Source organism: Pogona vitticeps, chromosome 6, assembly GCF_051106095.1.
Source record: "Pogona vitticeps strain Pit_001003342236 chromosome 6, PviZW2.1, whole genome shotgun sequence".
In the NCBI taxonomy this organism is placed as follows: Eukaryota; Metazoa; Chordata; class Lepidosauria; order Squamata; family Agamidae; genus Pogona; species Pogona vitticeps.
Window position 1 is genome coordinate 34,602,927 of NC_135788.1, and position 22,325 is coordinate 34,625,251.

A 22,325-nucleotide genomic window follows, 5' to 3' on the forward strand; every position below is an offset into this window, starting at 1 on the left:
TTTTGCAAAACGGTGGGATGGAAGCTTAGGATAAGCCCGCGAAAGCGGTGTACATAATCTTGGGGCGCCTTTGGCGCCATCACTTTCGTTCTCCGAACCTTCTAGAGCCGAAAGAAAGTGAGCAGGCCCGCCCTGTCCACCACGCCGGCTTCCCCAACGGTTCTCTAGTCCCTTTTTGCTGCCGCTGAAGGAACACCTTAGGAGTTTCCTAGAGCTGTGGCATATTCTTCTCAACAGTTTGTATGTCGTCATTATTCTATATGTACATATTCTTGTATATACAGTAATTATCATGCGTGATCTCCCTCTCTTACTGACCACTTTAAAATTAGAATTCTGTTTTATGTGATTCCAGTAAGTCGGTGTTTTCTGTTGTTCAATGGCACCTGTGTATTTGACAACCAGACACTGTATAACTTGATCTCTATAGGCGTAGTCTGTCCCCCCCTTGGAAAAAAAAAAGACGTGAACAGATAGTAAGGGGCTTGGAACTGGAGTAAATTTGAGGTGGCTTCTTGCCCAGACCTGGACAGAAGTTAGATCTGGATCTATTGAGTAATTCATCTCCAGATGATTTACAATTGATTGGCAGGAGGTTTTAGATATCAGTTATTTAACAATTTTCACCCCCATCTACCCAGATTTACACTGCTGAAATGAAGTTAAGTTTGTTTTTAGAAAGATCATAGGCTGTGTTCTTCTGGTAGTTTTGGGTTCAGAATTCTTTAATTCCAAGTGTATGTAATTTTGTGTGTTTACCGAATGTTGGTTGGGGGAATCCCAGAGTACTAGTAAAAAAAAAATCCATATTTTAAAGTTGAAGTTTGCCCATAGCTTTGGAAGGAGCTCTTTATTGCAGTCGAGGGGGGTTGTGGATATGGCGAGGGGGTTCATGTGGCTGTTTTGATCCAGTATGTCTGTCACAATGCAAAGACTTAAATATACAGGAGGACAGTTGCAAACCTACCTTACACTAGGGGCCTGTTCAGATTGGCTGTTTTGGGTGTGGGGTGGATTGGGCTACAAAGGGTCTATTGAGATCAAGGGGGAGGAGCCATGGTCCTTAGGTGTGCTCCACCTGTCAAAACAGCAAAGGACCCCTTGTGGCCCAATCAGTTGTCAATTAAGTGCTTTCCCTGATCCTTAGTGGAGAAGCAGGGGAAGTGAAATTATTTTTTACATCACTGCTTTCTCTAGCAATGCCTTTCTGTTTTCTTCCTCCTTCCCTCCCTACCTCTCTTCCCTTGTTCTCCCCCTGAGTCTGTAGTGACAATGGCACTTGGAAGCTGAGACTGTTGGGGCCATCGCCTGGTTAAACACCAAATATGTAAAAAAGATTGCATGCCCTACCTTGGTAGCAGAAAGATGTGTGACAGCTGTTAAAGGGGAAGGATGACTCAATCTAAGTAGAAACACATGCAGATGCAGTCTTTTCCTCTGCAATTCAAACTGTGCCAGCAGCGATCTACACTGGTGCCTCGACTTACAGACATCCCTAGTTACGAAAATGTCGAGTTACGGAAAGCTCCGGACGCAAAATTTTGGTTCGACTTGTGGCCGGAGCTTCCATTTTAGAAAGGAAAAAGGCAGGAAAACCCTGGGCTTCCCTGCTGTTCTGACTGCTGCCGTGGGGGGCCTCCTGGGGTTCGCTACCGCTCTAACTGCTGTTACCAGGGAAGCCCGGGCTTCCCCGCCACCAGGGGAGGCCTCCTGAGGTTCGCCACCACTCTGACCGCTGCTGCCAGGGAAGCATCCCACGGCGGCTGTCATGGCGGCAGGGAAGCATGGGCTTCTGCGGCGGGGAACCTTGGAAGGCTTCCCAGAGCGGCTGTCATGGTGGCAGGGAAGCCGGGGAGGCCTCCTGCGGCGGCTGTCACAACTTTCTCTGTTTATTTTTATTTTTATTTTTTGATATATTTTTTTCCTTTGGCTGTAATGGATTAATTGGTTTTCAATGCATTCCTATGGGAAATGGTGTTTCGACTTAACAAAACTTTCGAGTTACGGTCACCCTTCCAATACGGATTAATTTTGTAAGTCAAGGCACCACTGTATATTTATATGCCAAATGGATGATCAGTCTCAAAGTGAGACCGATCATCCATTTAGCCAATATTGTCTACTCTGATTGGCACAAGCTCTATGGGGATTTAGCCAGTGTATGTGCTTTATTGTTGTTACATGCTGTCAAGTTGCCTTCAACTTAGGGGGGCACTGTGAATGAGTAACTTCCACAATGTCCGGTTCTCAACAGCCCTACTCAGCTGTGAACTCAGGGACATGGCTTCTTTTATGAAGCCAATCTGTCTCATATTCAGTCTTCCTCTTTTCCTGCTGCCTTCAGTTTTTTCCAGAATTATTGTCTTTTCCAGTGAATAATTTTTGCTTCCAGAGATAGTTCAGGCTTGATTTATTTGTCTCACTTGTTTGTGTTTCTGGCAGTCCAGGGTATCCACAAATCTCTCCTCTAGTACCATATTTCAAACAAATCAGTTTTTTTCCCTGTCAACTTTCTTAACTGTCCAGTTTTCACACCTATACCTGGTGATTGGAAATACAATAGTGAGGATGATCTTGGTCTTGGTCTCCAGTGACGTATCCTTACACTTGATGACCTTTTCTAATTTTCTCATTTCTGCCCTTCTGAGCCTCAGTTTTTCTAACTGTCTGACTGAAAATGTCTTTGTGATGCCCACCCCGTGTCCTTTGTTTATTTTGCCTTAAACACAAGTCCGTGTTCTGGATGTGTGACCTCACTTCACGCTGCCACCAGGTATTATTCCCTTAATACCAAATAGATCTTAGATACGTGCTGCCAATTCAACAGATTTATTGATTTTATAAAAGTCATGCAAATCACAGGAGCTTATTAAATATCATTTGCTTTCATGTTGGGTTTGTTTTTATTCACTGTTATAATATTCTCTGACTACATGTGTTCTCTATATGTTTAAACTCTTTCCTATTCTCTCTAGAATTCTCTCTTAACTTTCTCAGTATAGTATCCTAACTCTGTCTTCAATTCCCTATCTGCAACCTCTTTTCTCCAACCCTCTTTTCTAACTGTCTGACTATCTAACTGCCCTTTTAGTTCCACCCCCCCTGTCCTCTCATAGGCTCCTGCCCTTGAGTTTCCCATGATGGACAGGCGTGACGTGGGGGTTCCACCACAGTCCTATTCCAATCCACTTTAGTTCACTGGCACCAAGCACTGCAATGCTTAAACGTTCTATTTCTTGCTTTACAATTTCACGTTTACCTTGATTAATGCTTCTCCTATTCTATGTTCCAATTATGTGTGTTTTGCAACATTAGGCTTTCTTTTACCCCTATGCACTCAGCCAGTAGACATCCTTTTGGCTTTAATTTAGTACTTTCTGACCTGGGGGCCTCATCTTCCAGCACTATCTCTTGTTTTATTTTGGACTTTCTCATCATAGGGTTTTCATGGTAATAAACATTCAGCAGCGGTTTAACGCTGCCTTTGGGACAGTACTAACAAAAGTGAGTGTGAGTGCCACTGCTGTTGTCCTCTGACAGCACCATCTTCAGCTACTTCTCCTGCCCAGCAGTGCTATCCAGAATTCTCTGCACCCCAATCACCATTAGAACTATCGATTCTCTTCTACTGATGTGGCCTTTAGTCCTGGTGAGGGTGCATGTATCTTAGTCTGGGGCGTCAGCTGTGAACATTCTGCCTTGGGTGACTCTGTAGGAGTCCAGGTTCCTAATGGAATCTCATCTTCCGATGGCAGCCTGGACTCCTAGCAGAGTCACCCTGTTTAACCCTGACCATTTTGTACACCCAGAAAAGGCATTGCAAAGCTTTAAACAAGGGGCTGGCTTTTGGAAAGAGACGTGTCCCTCCGAAATTGAGGAAGAGCAAAATAATAATAATAATAATAATAATAATAATAATAATAATAATAATAATAATAATAATAATAATAATAATAATAATAATAATAATAATAATAATAATAATAATAATTTTTAAAAAGGCCCAGGACCCTGAAAAGCTGCTCACCGTTGCCCTATAGCTTCTCTTTGCTCAACCTAAGTGCTTTGTTGCACCATCATAATACAGTGGTCTGGGGACTTGCAGGAGCCACACAAACAGCTGTTGGGGCCAAAGCTGTGGGTGGCATACAAGTTAAATAAATAAATAAATGTGCCACACTTTCCTCACCCCTGTATTGAATGTCCCTGGAGTCCATCTTTTTACAACTGGAAGTCAGACAGTGTCCATCTTCTGTTGTTTCCCAGGACCCGTGATGACCGAAGAAAGTGCTGGGGTGGAGGGTTGAGAAAGGAGCTGGTGCTATAAAATATTTGCTTCTCCACTTGACGCTCAACTTAAACCACTAGTTATGTAAATTGTCTTTGAGATTGTGGACTGTTTTTTGTTTTAGGTTTAGCCATGATGGAGGAACATGCAGCGCATAATTATACAGGTACCTCTGCTAAGAGAACAGCACATTGTTTTTATTTTTTTAACATTGAAATTGTGAATTGATACCAGTCCTTTTTGCCCACAGTTGAAAATGTAGTTGGCTGCCATGTGGAAGATTCAGTAACATTTTGGGCTCAGGTAAGCTTAAGATAGTAGAGTATAAAATAAAGCTTTTTGAATAAAGTATGAAGAGGATTGATTATGCTATTTGAAATAGAAATTATTGAAAAATAATCTTGATAGAAGAAGGTTTATGTCCATGGTTTTTCGAACATATCTTATGTTTGTAGCGCTTCAGAATTCACAGTGTGTTCTTAAGGAACTCTGTTTAAAAACATTTCACGTGAAAACTGAAATTGATTCCAACTTGTCATGTTTTAGGACATCAATAGACAAGATGACATCTTGAAGGCGAGCTGTGCTCTAGCTGAAATCTGTCCTCAAGCCAATCCAGTTTTTGGCAATCCTGATCTTACTAAGGTAGGTTTTTATGTGTAGTTCTTTTTGTTTACGTAACTGTAATCTTTATTTTTTCTAGTAATTGTTTATTGGTTACTTGTGTATCTTACTTGTTTCCCAATTGATTCATTACAGTGTGTGGCTCTCTTTTTTTGTGATCATAGCAACCCAGTAGGGTAGTGGCACTGAGAAAGTGCTGTAGCGGTGTGTTTAAAATGTACCATAAGAATCTGCATTCTGTAGCATGCACTGTTGAAAGTGGTTTTGGGTAGCTGTGGTCTTACTGTGTCTTGATCGGACACCTCAGCTTGCAGTGGACGGGTGTTCCATTGGAGCTCAGCACAAATCACTAAGGAGGTGGTAGCACCTCTGGACTTTTCTCTGTGTTTTGTATCCTCTGACTTGGAAAACTCATTTGGCAGTCAGACTAGCCACTTTCTTATTCAGTCAGAACAAGATTTTTGTGAGGATAAATTGGAGATGATACTTGCTTGTTGGAGGAAAGGTGGGGTGTAAATGTCTACAGTCATTATGTAGTAATTGCATTCTGTAATGCCATGTAGATTGTTGTATTTTAAAATCCTTACATTACTCAAGCTGAGCAATCAAAAGATTCTTTTAAGTTTATTATAAAGGATAATATTGCATATGAGATACAGGAAATATTTCACAGGAGGCTTTAGCAGCATTCTCTTTGATTTCCAATGTTTTATGGAAAAGGGGGTTGGGGAAGGTAGTCATGGGTGGGAAATGTTTTCCCCTGAAGTTCTGTGTTTTCTTTGTTGAGCTTGATATTTTTGTTGTTACTTTCATGCGTGTTTGGCATGTACTGTGAGACAGAACTAGGTTACTATTCAAGAATCATAAGGTCAAAGCCACCTCGGCTGCTCTAAACCCTCTGAGGTTCTTTGCATCCCAGATTATGACACATAGGGAAAGAGTGAACATTTATAGGCTGAACTATCAGTGATTACAGGGTTGGGGAACATGTCCAGATATTTTTAGACCACAATTCCCATCCCCTAACTAGCATAGTTAGTGTCTGATGATGGGAGCTGTTATCAAGATATTATCTGACTTACTGATTTGTTCCTTTGGTAAAATGTTGATGTTTTTGGATGATTTGCAAATTATGACTTTTATCTTTTACTGTGATTATAACATTTTTTTAATAGAGGGACCAGATTTATTTATTTAGGTCTGGGCAGTAGCCAGGAGTGGATTTCTTGCATGGTTAAAGCTGGTGTGCCAGCTGCTCCCATTCCTAAAAACATCTGATTTGATTACAGTGACATATGCTTCAGTTGCATTGCTTTTGGATTACTACTATGTGTTCTACATGGGGCTGCCTTTGATGATGATTGGGAAATTACAGTTGGTGCAAAATGCTGCAGCCAGATTCTTTACTAGGGCTGATTACAGGGAGTGCATAACTCCTCTTTTATAGCAGCTTCACTAGCTACTGGGTTGTTTCAAAGCCTAATTATAGTAGTGATTATGACCTATAAACCCCCATATGGCTAGAGCCAGGCTATCTGATGGACTTCTTATTTATTAATTTTTAATTGCAATATATATGTTTTTAATTCTTGTTCTTTTTAAAGGATTTGTGAACTGCCTTAAGTTCCAGTACCAGGAGAAAGGTGACATAAAATCCGACAGATAAATTAAAAAAAAAAAAGCATAAACAGGTTAAATGCCAGCTGTTATTATTTTATGAATAATTGAATTGCAGCCTTCTCAAGATTTTTAAAAGCAAATATATATAAACTTCTAAAATGCCCTTCTTTGATTTTGATTTGCAGATCTATGGAGGGTGCTTTTCTGAAGATAAATGCTGGTACAGATGTAAAGTATTGAAGGTCATCAGTAATGAAAAGGCAAGAAACATTTTTTTGAATGAACAGCTGCACAGCATGATTTTCTTAATAATGTTGGAAAATGCAATGTGTTTATGTATAAAAGGTGCTGAAAAGCTTTTTGCTAGTGGCATTACTTTTACATTCAGCTCTTCATTAATACGCTATTCATGTTGATGGTTTCAGATTGCTTTAGTTTTGTTTCAGCCCTGCATTTTAAATTTTTTTTACTTGGCCTTGAATAAATAGGATGCAAAATATTCAAATAACTGAGTAGAATTAGCATGTTTTCCCTGTAGGCTGTTTACTTACATATTTAATGGGTAGATCTGAACAGAAATACGTCCATTTTACAAGAAACCCCAGATAGCCATCTTGGTCCATTAGAAAAATGGACTCCAAATTCTTTGTTGGCAGTATTTTTACTAGGACCAACCAGAATGTCAGAAAAGAATGTGCAAGCTTCCAGATGCTCCAGAAGTTTTCATCAGGATTCTAAAAAAGTATGGATCTCCTAATTAGATCAGATGTTGAAGCATTTGGACCCAGCTTCAAAACAAAGATTATAGACAGAATGAATTCGTTAGTCTTGTATTCTGCAAGTAAGATTCAGGGACAAAGAAGCAGTGACTACCCCCTTCCCCCTTTTTTATCCATTTCTGTTTTTTAATTTTGGAGGAAGGTGCAGGTTTCTGGATAGACAGAGAGCAGAAATATATAGAAAGATGATGATTTGTATGTGAGCAAAGCCAGAGGTTCATTTTATATTTATATTTTTTACTAGATAAATTTCTGGAAGTCAAGCATAGGGAACATAGGGTTCCCCAGATATGTTGTACTGCAACTCCCATTTATTCTTCAATACAGTATTTGCTAAATTGGTTAGGGCTGATGGGGATCCAACAGCATGTAGTCTAAATGTTCCCTTTTCTTGCCGGAAGTGTTTCGCTTGCTATAGTACTGCTTGCTCCAGATGGAATTCTTCAGGGAGTATGAAAGGCTGCAGTCCTGTATATGCTTCTCTGGGAGTAAGTCCTGTTGTAATCACTGGAGCTTGCGTTTGACTAAACACATAGGATTGCACTGCTACTGTTGTAACCTATAGTTTCAATAGGCTACTGCTTTGTTTTTTATAGTGCCAAGTATTATATATTGACTATGGAAACTCTGAAATTCTCAGTCGATCGGAGATAGTTGAGATTCCGGCGCAGTTTCAGTTTCCTTGTGTTGCACAAAGATACGTACTATCGGATTTACAGATAAGAGTTACTCAGGATTTAAATCTGTTTGACCAGGTGAGTCAGATCTCTAATGAGTTTGAAGACTTAATTATCGCCTAGTTGTCATTGTTGGGGGAATCTATAAATTTTGGTCATGTCTGAAACAAGGAAGCAAAGCAGAGTATTCTGTTAAATGTTTGTCATATATTTCAGTTTGAGGAGTTGTTACGTGCTGTAAAGTTGCCTCCAGTTTAGGGACACCCTATTAATGCGTGAGTTCCAAAATGTCTTTTCATTAATAGCCATGCTCAGCTGTTCCAAACTCAAGCCTGTTCCTTCATTTGTAGAGTCAGTCTGTCTCATCTTTTTCTGCTAATTTCATCTTTTCCTAGGATTATTATCTTTTCCAGTGAGTCTTGTCTTCTGATATATCCAAAGTACAGAAGGCTCAATTTAGTCATTTGTCTCTGTAGAAAGAGTACAGGCTTGATTTGATCTAGGACTCACTTGTTTGTCCTTCTGGTGGTCTAGGGTATTTGCAAAGTGCTCATCTAGCACTGTGTTTTGAATTGATTGATCTTTTCCCTGTCTGCTTTCTTTCTTTTCTAGTTTTCATGTCTGTACATAGAAACTGGAAATGCAACAGTGTTGAAAGGTCTTGGTCTCTAGTGAGACATTTTTATATTTAATTGTCTTTTCTAGTTCCTTTGTAGCTGCCCTCCCAAACCTCAGTTTTCTTCTTTTTTCTTCACTGTAGTCTCCATTTGATTTGAATTGAATCAAGATATTTAAATTTTTTAGTGATTTCAGTTTTTTTATTCTCAATATTAAAGTTATATAGTTCTTCTGTAGTCATGATTTTGGCTTAATATTCAACTGCAGTCTTGCTTGCACTTAATTCTTTCACCTTCAGCAGGAGTCATTTCAGTTACTCCTACTCTTTATCAGTGAAATTGTGTCATCAGCGTATGTTAAATTATTGACCTACCAACTTTTATTTTGTTTTTGTCTGAATCCAGTCCTGCTTTCCAGATGATATGTCCTGTGTAAAGGTTGAACAGATAGGGAGATAAAATACACCCTTGTCTGGCACTTTTGCCTATGGGGAGCCATTCTGATTCTCCAGAATCTGTCCTAACACCAGCTCCCTGTCTACAATATAGATTACACATCAGGACAATCTTGTACTGAGGCACACTCATTTCTTTTAGAACAGTCCATAGCTTTTCATGATCTGTGAAGTCAGAAACTTTGCCGTACATAAAGTAGAGCAAAGTACAAACTATAAAGTACAAACTGATCTTCTGAAATTGTTTGGTATGTCCCAGTAGTCATGATATATTTGCAATATGAGGTCTAGTGCCTCTTCCTTTTCAGAAGCCAGCCTGAACATTGTACATATCTCACTTTCCATAGGTTAAAATTCTTTGCTACAGCACTCTGAGCATTGCTTTGTTTGCATTAGAGATTAATGCTATAGTTACTGTAGCCCTAGGCATCTTTTTTATTTGAGAGTGAAATCTATGCTGAATGTTTCTAGTCTGTGGTCCATTGCTTTATTTTCCATATTTGTTAGTATTTATTGTTAGAATATCTTATTCTTGTCAACTTGTATGCTCTTCTATTGATCTTTCAGTGTCCCCAATCTAGGTTTTGATTTTTTATCCTTTGGATATTATGGAAGGATTGAAATGTTACCTAATGGCAAAGAGCCTCCTTAAGAACAGAGTGTGTAACTATACGGTTTTATTATTATATTTATAGAAGGGCAATAAACCAATATGGACAGAATCCAAAAAAAAGTTTATGCCACCTTCATACATAATTCTAAATTATTATTTAACTCCATGTGCATTATACCAGCTTGAACAATCTTGAGTAAAACCCAAGTTAGTTTTGATTACAAACAGGATTTATGGAAAGTATAACTAAATTCTGCCAAAGTCTTCCTTCCCTAAGGGAAAGACAACTTTTGGCTCTATTGGTAGCTTCTGACTTTCCACAAACAACTTTCATTATGCTAATTACAGCCAGGTCTACCTAGCTTATCACCCCATGAAGGATCAGCTAATTACCGTGTTTCCCTGAAAATAAGACAGGGTCTTATATTAATTTTTGCTCCAAAAAAGCATTAGGGCTTATTTTCAGGGGATGTTATATTTTTTTTCATGTTACAACAATCTACATTTATACAGTCATGTCATCTTCTTCTGGTTGCTGCACAGTGGTGGAGGGCAGGGTTTCACTTAACTGGGGCTTATTTTGGGGGTAGGGCTTATATTACGAGCATCCTGAGAAATCATACTGGGGCTTATTTTCAGGTTAGGTCTTATTTTCAGGGAAACAGGGTAATAGCTTCATAGTCCCATTCTGTTTTAATGAATCATTGTCACTATCTGTATCCTCACGTGCACATGAATCTTACCCCCATGGAATAAATAAAGGCAACATATATTTATACTCTTGTGTGTGAAGAAGTGGATTTTGATCCAATGAATCTATTAGTCTTAAAAGTGCCACAGTCTTTTGCCTTCCCCTGCTTTCCTCCCTTCTGTAATGAAACTTAATGTTCATCCTGTGTTTTCATTTCTGTAAGCTGATTTCGAAAGCTCTACATAAACCTATTCAAACACTGCTTTCTAAACTTACTTTGCAGGGCAGGAAGTTTCTGAATACTTTGATATTTGAAAAAGAAATTAAGATAAGATGCAAATCAACACGTCCCGATGGCACCATTGTGGTCCAGGCCGAGTGTGGTGTACTGGATGTTGGGGAAGAAGTGGCTGAGAAAGGGTTTGCTGAAAGATGCCAGTCTCCCACAAAGCGTAATAACTGTGAGACCAAAAAAGATTCCCTTTTATACCAGCCCAGGAATTCAGAAAGTTCAGATCCACTGTGGGGAGCCAGAGGAAGCCCTCTCCCAAGCAGGAGGCCAAAAGGGGGCTTTGGTGATCATGTATCACCTCTGAATGGGAGGAATGAGAGCAACTCTGTAAACGATTTGTCAATTCTCAGGTAAGTCATAGTGAGGAGATGAGCAGAAATCATGTGAGTGAGATGGGAAGTGAGTGACAGTTCTGCACAGTGAGCACCTATGAGAAGTACTATTGGATCCAGCCTGCTGGAAAAAATGATTTACTCACTGGACAGTCTTCAGTTTTATCCCCCTGTACTGTATCAGGTGGGCAGCTGCAGCCTGGCAGATTTTTTTTTTGCCTACAACTGCCATCAGACCTAGCCAGCATAGCCAATAGTGAAAGGTAATGAGATTTGCAGTTCAAAAAGTAAACCGGGGGGGGGGGCATTTTGGCAAGACAGAGTTGTTTTCATATGTGTAAAACAGCTTCCTTATTTGATATATTTGCATGTGGTTTGCAGTACTGAAAACTGGCTCTAGTACTGTGTTTTGATATCCTGTTCTTGTTAAGTCCTGATATTAGATCTTTACCCCCATCCTCACTAGATTCCTGCAAGTACCCTTGCATCTAACTTCCCCATAAGGTTTAGCCTCCCTCTGTATGTGATTCCCTCCTAAAGTAAAGTGTAAAAAAGTGTGCATATCCTTGGAGATCACTTCCTGTTTTCTCTTGCTGTTTTAAGCTGTAAGGTTGACTGGATAGCTTGGGAGTTCAAGTGGCCTTAGGCAAGCTGCACAGTTCCAGGGTGCTCCCAGAAGAAGGGAATGGTAGACCACTTCTGAGCACTCTCAACCTAGAAAGCCTTGACAAAGGGATTGCCGTAAGTCAGTATTGACTTGACAGGACATAGTTATTATTATATTAAGCTGTAAAGGGCAGTTTGCACACAGTTTGCACCACTGTCTCCAGACTGAAGGGTAGCCACCAGTGTCAGTCCATTTCCAGTAGTATGCAAGACCCAGTTAGTCCAGTAGTATGCAAGACGCAGTGGCTAATTTCCCACCCCATGTTTCGTGGGGATGGTGTGTGCATTGACCTCCAAGAAGCAGAAAAAATAAAAAGTGAGGCAGAGATAGATGTCTTCTCCTGTGGCTAGAAGAGAAAAATCCCTAACAAATGAAAATGTCAGGGTTAAACAGCAGGAGGCTCCCTCACCTCACCTCCATGAGTATGTATATTATTAACTTGCTGTTGTTTTGTGATTGATCTTCAGGACATACGCACTGGATTTGTTTGAAATCTGATTTCCCTAATCAGAGTGCCTTGATTGCGCCTTTTCAACATTAATGTGTTTTGGTTCTAATTGTGGGCTTTATCTATGGCCCATTTCTGGCCGAAAAATGGGTAGAATATTATTTTTGGCTTTTAAGAGGTGTGTGTGGAGGATGCTTTGCTACTTTTTATTTCAAAAGAATATCACCAGTCTAGAGACTTCTGAGAATGTCATTCGCCATCTTTTTGATTGATGGATTGATTGCAGAATTTTGCTTCAGGGGACTTTGGGGGTTACAAAAATGACCAGGAAAACTTGTTTCCTATTCTTGCATTAATATAATTCATAGTCCTAGCTTTCCAGGGTCTCTGCCCTTTGAAACGTAAGGCATCACAAAGGTGTAGGATTGACCTAGAAGGAACCATGATGTTGATTGTGTCTTGGCAGGAACCCAGTTTTTGTCCCCATAGGAGAGTGTGGATAGTGCTGGGTTAGATGGCCCTGTAGCATACAAAGCTGCTGTTGCTTTAAATTCTTTCATACTTTTCAGATGTAGAAGTAGCAGCTGATTGAAGCAAAAGGCAGATCTGTTTAATAAAATATCTTATCACTCATACTCAGTCAGTAGAATTAAGTAGCAGAATAGGTCAGATAGATCAGCTGAGATAGTAAGGGCTGAGGTTGTAAATTTAAAAGCCTGCCCCCCATCTGCTTTGATTTCATATAGGAAAATGGGTTGAATTATACCTCTTTGACATGATGGTATGCAAAATGTTCAATCCCATATCTAGCCTAGACAAATGCAATGTAGGGAAATTTGTACTGCTTGTGTCTCCTGAATGTACAATTTGACCTCAGTTTTGTGAAGTGTATGATGATTGAAAGTTAAATGCCAGCCCCCAAAGAGTTGTGATCTGTCTAATGGCTCTTGGATAGCAAATCACTTGAAGTGCACTACTGTAATTCGTGGATAAATCGTGGTTTCATTTTTTAGTAGGGAGAAAACGGCAGCTTCTAATAATATAAGATTGCTGAACACTAGCTTGGAAAAAATCAAACAGGAGCAGGAAATAATAGAGGAGAATGAAAAGCTGAAACTGGAGAAAGAAGCTTTGAAAAAGGAAAACCAGAATCTGATTCATCAACATGAAGAACTAGAATTAAAGGTTCAGAAACTAACTCATGATCTACAGGTGCGGTGCTGCATCTCAGAGATAACTCACTGGTAGTCTTTCAATAGTAAAATGGCTTTTCTTACTTCAGATATAATTAACATTCTGAAGTTGTTGGGTTTTTCCGCCTTTTTGAAACTTAAGCACTTGGGAAAGCCAAACGATCCTGATGTCCCCAATGTACCTTATAGATCACCTTCATTGTAGAGCCAGCCAGACCAAATAGGTGGTAAAGGCAGATGCCTGGGGAGCTGCAGAATATAATAACAAAAACAGTAAAAATAATTATAATACAGTGGTACCTTGCAAGACGATTACCCCTCAAAATGACGAATCCACACGACGCCGAGGTTTTGCAATTGCCATTGTGCTTCACAAAACAGTGTTTCCTATGGGTGATTTTCGCTGGATGATGTTTTGGTCCGTGCTTCGCAAGACGGTTTTTGGAGGGGGAGCGATGCTTCGCAAGATAACTATTTTAACAGCTAATCGGTGGCTTTGCAAAATGGCTTCCCTGTGGGCAATCTTCGCAAAACGGGTGTTTTCGGAACAGATGCTTCGCAAGACAGCGATTCTAACAGCTGATCGGCGCTTCGCAAAATGACTTCCCTATGAGCAGTTTTCACACAACGATGACTATTTTCCCCACTGGAACGCATTAAACGGATTTCAATGCATTCCAATGGGGAAACGCTTTTCGCAAGATGATGTTTTCGCTAAACAGCTATTTCAATGGAACGGATTAAAATCGTCTTGCGGGGCACCACTGCACAAGATATGTAACCCAATGTGAGGGTTCGATGTTCGGCTCCACATTTGCTCCAAATAAATCACCAGTTTTTCTCGGTTTTGAAATAGGGGTAACATTTATTGGGTTGTTCAACAATAGTCCCGTGTCAACAAACGTGTTCCAAGCTTTCTCCCCATTAGACAGGTCGACTGGGGGTTTCCATTCTTCAAACTCGAAAGGTTTCCCACTTTGAACATTCCAAGGACCGGGCCACTCAGGTGGGGTATCCAGGTTTAATAATAATCCTTTCTCTCTTTCCAATAAGGGGATGGTGTCCTCCTCTCGAAAGTCTACCTAGTCACACTCCCTGGAGGGTTCCCCTGTCTGCCATGGGGTTCCCCAAATCCCCTCTGATGTGTCACCCACATCCTCCATTCTAATCTCTTTCTTTGTTCTCTTTCAACCCTCTCTCTCTCTCTTCCCTTAACTTCTTCATCCACTCTTTGGTCTCTTTCTCACCCCAGTATGATGGCTTGGGGGTGAGTTCTCTCCTTCTCCGAGTGTCTGCCTCTTCCTTTGGGATTCTTAGGTTCTCCATCTTCCCCATCCAAGAGTCTTCAACCCATATGCATTCCCAACCCCCTGGTAACTCTCCTTCCCCTCCTTTTATATCTACCAACCCTGCCTCCACCACTTCTTGCCCTTCTTCTCCCGTGACCACCAAGAAAGTCCCAGTCTCTTTAACCATTAGTTCATTTAAATCTTTCACTAGGCTTCCCGGATCTGGTTCAGGTGGTCTTGTCTTCCTGGGTGGGGGAACTGGCAGGGTCTGACTTTCTTTCTCAGTGGTTGGCGGGAGGGACGGCACTCCCATGAGAGGGGTCTCTCTATCACTTCTGGTCTTATGCGGTCACATATACAACAGTAAATTAATCAAAATTAGAAGACAGCAGACCAGTACTTCAGCCGACTTCTCAAATGTCATCCTCTTCATTTAATTCCAAACCAAAAACCAACCAAGAACAGTGGTGCCTCGCTTGACGAGGATAATCTGTTCTAGCAAAATCGCTGTAGAACGAAATCGTCGTCAAGCGAAAGTAAAAAGCCCATTGAAATGCATTGAAAACTGGTTCAGTGCGTTCCAATGGGCGAAATACCTCAGCGTCCAGCGAAGATCCTCCATAGGGCGGCCTGTAAAGTGAAAAAGCCTTCTTAAACACAGCGGGGAGCCATTTAGCACAGCGGGTGGACATTTTGAAACCCGATAATCAGCTGTTTTCTGAACGTCCTAAAGCAGTGGTCTCCAACCTTGGGTCTCCAGATGTTCTTCGACTTCAACTCCCAGAAATCCTGGCCAGCAGAGGTGGTGGTGAAGGCTTCTGGGAGCTGTAGTCTAAGAACATCTGGAGGCCCAAGGTTGGGGACCACTGTCGTAAAGTGAAAAATTGGTTCTGAAGCAGGGAACCGATCATCGTCAAGCGATTTTTTCCTATTAAAACATCGTTTTGCGATCACTATTTTTTCGCTATAGCAATCACAAAATACTCATTGTTAAGCGATTTCCTCATCTAGCGAGGTAATCGTCAAGCGGGGCACCACTGAATATACATTTTAATGAAACTATTATCTTTTATTGTTCCATACAAACCTATGAAGCAAAGTGTGTGTGAGTAAACTGTACTAGTCTGAAGTGCAAAAGTGTTGAGAACAACTGATAGAAACCATTTCCTTTATCCACCTCTACTTTGTCTCGAAAACCATACTTCTAAGCGGTTCTTTGTCTGGTTGCCTGGCAATCCTGTGTCTTTTTAGTTCTGAGTTCCTGGAAGAAAGTGTACTTATATAAACATAATATACGGTACATTGACATAACTGTTTATAACATACACTCAAAGACAAATATGCTACCATTATATTTTCTTAGTTTCATGTTTGTGTGAGGGTTCGAATGGTGGGACCTTCCCTTCCCCAAATAAGCCAGTAGTTGTTTTTGCTTCAAAAGAACTGTCTTTATTAATTCAGGTAACAAAACATTAACTTCATGCAGGCTTGGTAAAAACTTCTCTTGCGGGAGTATTGGCTCCCGCAAGGGCAACCACGTGTCAGGTTCAAAGGGGTTCAAAGACTTAAGTTCCCAAGGCCCTGCCAAGACCCGTCCCGGTTCTTGGATTAACTCTTCATTCTTCTCCAGAGTCAATAATGGGAGGGTTTCCTCATCTCCCGACCATCCCCAAAGCGAGATCCCTCTCCCTGCTGAACATCCCACGGTCCAGGTAACAGCCCACCTTCTTCAGTTCCTCCAAATGCCATGCTTTGCAGGCCTCTCTCTCCCTTTCGACCGCCTCCTTCTCCTCCCTTAAGCAACGACGGCAGTCGTGTGTCTCGGACTCACCCCAATAAGATGGCCGTTGAGGGAGCCCTTTCTTCCTCCTATTTTCAGCTTCTTGCTTAGGGACTCTGACCTGCTCCCAGTAACCAGTCCAGGGGTCTTGCATCCATATCGTTTCCCAACCCCCCGGTATGTTGTTCCGATCCACCTTTATATCCCCTGCTCCTGCCTCTACCACAGACTGCCCTCTCTCCTCTTTTCCCGCCATTTCCAGGTCAATCTGGGTAGAGATGGTTAACCCTTTTATCCCCATCTCTAGGTCCCGGGTATCTATTCCTCGGTGTACCACCTTAGGTGGTGAAGGGGGCGGAGTAGTCTGAGTTCCCTTAGATGTCTTGGTGAGAGACGGCACTCCCACTAGAGTTTCATGACCAGGTTCTCGGGCTCCACAGTTTGCTTTAGGCTATTTTAAAGATAATGTTTTTAGGGTCTCTTTAATTTTTCTAAAACCCATGCAGTATTAACAGGCTAAAACTCCCGTGTTATCTCCTGCAGGAAGAGATAAAAGCTAAAAAGGAAAGCCTGATGTACCTAGAAAGTGTTCTTCCAGGATATATAGGAACCACCATGAGAAGCTTGGCCACCAAGTTTGAGAAAATTAAAGAAACAAGGTATATCATGTATTTCTGAATGGAACTTGCTCTCCAGCAGGAATTTTTTAGTGGTGTGATTCACATTAAATAAGGTTAAGAATGGATGCAAACCTTGATTTTGGGTTCCTTGTTGAATTTTTACTTTGTTTTTTGAACGTGGTCCTCAAAGCTATGAACAACTTAGATCATTTATTGCAGTAGAACAAAAGATGCTATGTATGTTTTGATGAGCAGGCTTGGCTAAGAACACAGCTGTCTTTTGAAATTTAGTCAATTGACTATACATGGTCTAAAATGAATTTCTTTGAAGAATTAATGTTGTATACTAACTAGCTTATGTGGGAGCATAGTGGGGAGGGAGGGATGATACAGCTTGCCAAATGGAGTTAAAAGTAGGCCACAGTTTTATTTAGTTAGCCTTTAAGTTGCCAAGGCTGGACATTGAGCAAGAATCCTCAGCCCGCCTGCTTGGTAGACATTAGAAGGTGGAAAGAGACATCTTTCTGACAGATTTAGTCATTCCTAATGCTCCTGTGCCAAAGGAGCTGTGCTATTTTTGTTTGTAAATAATGTCCATATATGAGTAAATTGGCTATTTGCTTGTTGGAAAGAATGGGTTGAATGAGAGAAGAGTCCTTAATGAGTTTAAGGTAAGACTGCTACGCCCACTGTTAAGGAGGAAGAAAAACATATCTATGGAACCTTATTTTCATTGGCTGTTTTCCCCACCTCCAAGGGGAGGGGAGGAGTGCTGGGCAGGGCATAGGAAAGAACAGGTGAGTGCTTAAGGGAGACAGATAGGTATAAAAATGGAGTGGATGTGGATGTTATTCTACCACTGGCTGGTTTTGGGTAGCTTTAATCTTTTATGTTGATTTGTCTGTGAGTTAACTTTCCAAGGTGAAAGACATCTGGAGGGTGGTGAGGAGGTATTAGTCTCAGAGAGATGATGGTGTGGAAAGCAGAAACCAGAAATTAGAACCGTATACAGTGGTACCTCACTAAATGATGACCCCGCTAAACGATGAATCCGCATGATGATGACTTTTTGCGATTGCTATAGCGATTCACAAAACAGTCATTCCTATGGGCGATTTTCACTTAACGACGATTAGGTCCGTGCTTCGCGAACCGTTTGTTTGCAAGACGACGATTTTTTTGGCTTCGCAAAATGGCTGCCCTATGTTTTCCAGACCCATGCTTCGCAGGGCAGCCATTTTTACAGCTGATCGGTGCTCCAAAATGGCTTCCCTATAGGCGATCTTTGCTGGACGACGAGGTATTTTCCCCATTGGAACGCATTAAACTGGGTTTCAATGCATTCCAATGGGGAAAGGGTTTTCGCATGACAATGATTTCGCTAAACAGCGATTTTCCCAGGACGGGTTATCGTTGTCATGTGGAGCACCACTGTATTTGGGTGAGGGAAAGTGTGGGATATGATGCCGTGGCTATATGACTAATGGAGAGAGGAGTTTTATGGGAGGAGGTGAAATTAAGTTGTGAGGATTCATCAGTGAATGGAGATGCAACACAATAGACAAGCTGCAAGAAGGGACCATGTTGGGGAACTCTTAACTGCCCATCTGTCTTGTAGCACAGAAATCCTCCACTTCCCACAAAACTGAGAGTCAGACTGGATTGTAGCATGTCTTTAGAAAAATGATTTCCTTAAATGCTGAAGGGCAGATATTTGTCCTTGTGTGAAGTTTCCTTAGCTGTACACTAGTTTACTTTGTTTTGTGATTGGTTATTGAGTGGTAAACACAGACTTCATTGACAAACTGATTGCCAGGGGACACAGCTCTGATGGACTCCTGTCTCGGAGCAAAAACATGCGGTCATTTTCTAATTGTTGGTTATGTCTTGTATACTAGTTAAGCCCTGGTATTTGCTTCACTATGGATAGGTACTCTCTTGCCGTACTGCAGAGAAGATGTATAGAATAATGTTGATGACACTGTTACAGATTTAGGAGTCTTGACTGGAAGTGGATTCCATGTAACTCAGTAATAATAGTGGCTTCTAGCATATCCTTGGCCATAGTTTCCTTTTGTTAATCAGAACCATATGAAATGGGAAGTTAAAAGCCACCACCAACTTGATCCAGTAGCTTTTGATACAATAGTGGCTGAAATCCTGTTGCTTTGTTATGCATTCAGAAAGCCAAAGGTGTAACATCCAGTCATTTCTAGCTCGCAATTAATGAATCCCTGCTGAAATTTTTATGTTTTGCCATACTTTCCATAGTGCTTTTCCTGATATAGTTGCATTGTTTTTGATTCACCATAAACTTAGAAACTGAAAATAAAACTGTTTATGTGGCACTGGGTGTCCCCCTCCAACCCAGGCAAGACAGTATGTCTGCTCGTTTTGGAGAAGACCTTTCAGAAGCTGTGAAAGTGGTGACTGCGGGGTGTCTTGCTGCTCCTTTCTTTCTGGAAACGCTGGAAAAGACGTGGATAGACTACAACTCTTCGCAAGAGGAAATACGCTTGTGCAAAGATGGGGTACGTAAAATAGCTTGTGCCTTTTCAAGCCCTCTGCCCCAGAATTTTTTTTAAAAAAAATTGTTTTGATACCTTGAGTAGGTTTTGGATGCCACAGAGGGCAGTGGGAAATGGGAGGAGGAAAGCTTGGGTTTTGCTAGTACTGGATACCAAAGTACATATTTGGATCTTGGCTGTTTGCACATTTCTCACTACAGAAAAAAAATATCAGTGACTTGGGAGCCTCTAACAACTTTAATGTGTTGGTTAAGTATTTCCAGGGCATGCTTTGGCCCATGATAGTGGTGTTTCCTTTGTTCTTAGTTCTGTATAGGTGGAGATCTTGGCTCATATTCCTTTCTCCAGCAATCTGATCTGTGCTATCTTGTAGTGTAAGAAGGTGTAGGGTAACGGCATTTCTGGCTGTGCTGGATGGTTGTAGTGAAGTGATTGTAATGCAGTCTCTTTGTGGGTAAACCTACATGCAGCTTAGGCCTTATTATCAAGTCTTTTGTTTAAACTTCTCTGCACTTGACAGACATACTACCCAGTTAATTGAACATGGATTCAGTAGTTATGCTGCTCCCAACAAACAGGCTCTCGACTTTCTAAAAATTCTGTTTTAGAAATATGCATATGCATATGCATCAGGGTGCACAAAGTATAGGCCACAGAATGCATGTGGCCCTCAAGGCCATTTTTGAGGACTCCTGTGCCCTACCATAGAGTTCCAGAAGCAGTAATTGTTATATGAAGAGAAGTCACAGAGCCTCCCTAAGCCCCCATCCCAATCAAAATCATAAATAGATGTCTCTGTCTTTCTCATTTTGATTTATTGTTCTCTGTAAATTTTTGTCATTTTTGTGCGTGATGCCCATACTATATGAATAAATCCAGCATGGTATGTACAGAATCACTCTTCTACTTGGGTGCAAGATTCTGTGGAAGAGGAAATTAGTTTTTTGGACTGTCGTTCCTTATTTTCCTCTGCAGAGCTATCTGGGGGAAGAAGGATGCCAGCAGTGTCTTGTCTTGTGTGACACAGTTTCAGATGTGTCTTCCTCACCTGTCTTTTCTCTTTATGTAGGAGAAAGTACAGAGCTTGATACTTTGCAGAAATGAAGTGCAGCAGAAGTTATACTCTGCCATGAAAGATTTCATTGCAGAAGTGAATGATTTGCCCCTTTTGGAGCGTCGAGAAACATTGCAGGTTTGGAATAGCACTGCATGCATTTCTGTTAACTTTGTAATGCCTGATTCTTCTAAATCAGCCCTTATCAGAATATAAGTATGTAGTGCACCTTGGAATGAAAAGATTATGCTTGTCATGTGGTCATCCCTGACCAGAACTAGCATCCTTTCAAATATCTCCCCCCCCCACCCCGGTTACTTGTTACAATGTCTGGAAAGTGATCCATTATCAATACTTATTACTAAGGGGAAGATTTCTATGATGTCTTTTTTTGGCAACCTATTTCTGAGCTTATGGCTGGGTTTGTACATGTTTATGAGTAATATCATGAGGTCATTAGCTAACATGGTCACCACACATCAGAAGTGACTTGATGGCACATAACATCTTTGAGTTTTTTTATTAATACAGTGGTGCCTCGCACAGCGAGGTTAATCCGTCCCGGATTAACCCTCGCTGTGTGAAACATCGCTGAGCGGGGCAGAAAAGCTCATTGGAACACATTAAACAGTGTTTAATGCATTCCAGTCAGCTGCTGTACTCACCGTTCAGCGATGTTTCTCCGATGGCCGGCAGCCATTTTCGCGCCCTCCCCTCGCTGAACGAGGGCGCGAAAATGACTGCGATCAGCTGTCCGGCGGATCCAAAATGGCCGCCGGAACAGCTGAAATGACCGGCCGCAGCGTTTTCGCGCCCTTGGTAAGCGAGGGGAGGGCGCGAAAACGCTGTGCGCAGCCATTTCGGCTGTTCCGGCAGCGTTTTCGCGCCCTCCCCTTGCTTACCAAGGGTGCGAAAATGCTGCACCCGGCCATTTCGGCTATTCCGGCGGCCATTTGAAGCCGCAGAACAGCTGATCGGTGGGTCGCAAAGCGAAGGTCAGTAAGCGAACTGCTTACTGACCTTCGCTCTGCGATTTTTGCCCATTGGGGGCATCGCTCTGCGATCGCATTAGCGATCGCAAAAGCGTCACCCTAGAGCGAATTCATCGCTCTACGGGGCGCTCGTTGTGTGAGGCACCACTGTAAATTATTGTACAGTTATATGTATATTTTGTTTGTGTTGCTTCCATTTTTGAATTGCCTTATGGAATGTTGATTTGCTTGCCAGTACAGCATTGCTGCATTCTCGTGCAGCAATAATTAATGTAGAGAATGTGACATGAACAGTTGTACAGTTTATACTACATATATAGTGGTCCTTGTCTAATGTAAAAAAGGTAAAGGTTCCCCTTGACATTTAGTACTGGACAACACCAGCAATCATTATGTTAGACTGCACAGGGATGCCATTGAAATCCATAAAAATAAACAGAACTTCAACAAAAAGGAAGAAGTCCTAAAACTAAACACGGCCTGGCTCCCAATATTGAAAAATACAGCATGTAAAAGGTCAGCGAACTCTACCCAGCCACAAGGACCACGATCATTGCACAAAAAAGACCAGCTAACGACACCCATCAATCACAGTAACAGATAATCTCTCCCCTCCCTTATCACAACAAAAAACACGCTGATCACCCTATCTCCTAGAAAAAGACAAAAGCTGTTCCCACAGCTATAAATATTCAACTATCTAACACACAGCAACAGAGCATGGACAGAGTTCCTACTCCAGTCCTCTGAAGATGCCGGCCACAGA

General features: G+C 41.4%; 1 protein-coding gene across 4 annotated transcripts in view; it reads left to right on the top strand.

Moving 5' to 3' along the window:
• STK31 (serine/threonine kinase 31) overlaps nt 1-22,325 on the top strand; it is a 53,615-nt gene that overhangs the window by 191 nt on the left and 31,099 nt on the right. For 2 of the 4 annotated variants that reach the window (XM_020781013.3, XM_073003296.2), the window contains exons 2-11: nt 4,413-4,454; nt 4,539-4,591; nt 4,835-4,933; nt 6,718-6,792; nt 7,908-8,066; nt 10,648-11,006; nt 13,117-13,315; nt 16,909-17,024; nt 19,357-19,516; nt 20,583-20,705. In XM_020781013.3, the coding sequence (XP_020636672.3) occupies nt 4,421-4,454; nt 4,539-4,591; nt 4,835-4,933; nt 6,718-6,792; nt 7,908-8,066; nt 10,648-11,006; nt 13,117-13,315; nt 16,909-17,024; nt 19,357-19,516; nt 20,583-20,705 (1,377 nt within the window). In that variant the 5' untranslated portion in view covers nt 4,413-4,420. Of the gene's footprint in view, nt 1-119; nt 241-4,412; nt 4,455-4,538; nt 4,592-4,834; nt 4,934-6,717; nt 6,793-7,907; nt 8,067-10,647; nt 11,007-13,116; nt 13,316-16,908; nt 17,025-19,356; nt 19,517-20,582; nt 20,706-22,325 lie in introns of those variants that run through there. The other 2 variants (XM_020781021.3, XM_073003295.2) reach the window with 2 other exon arrangements.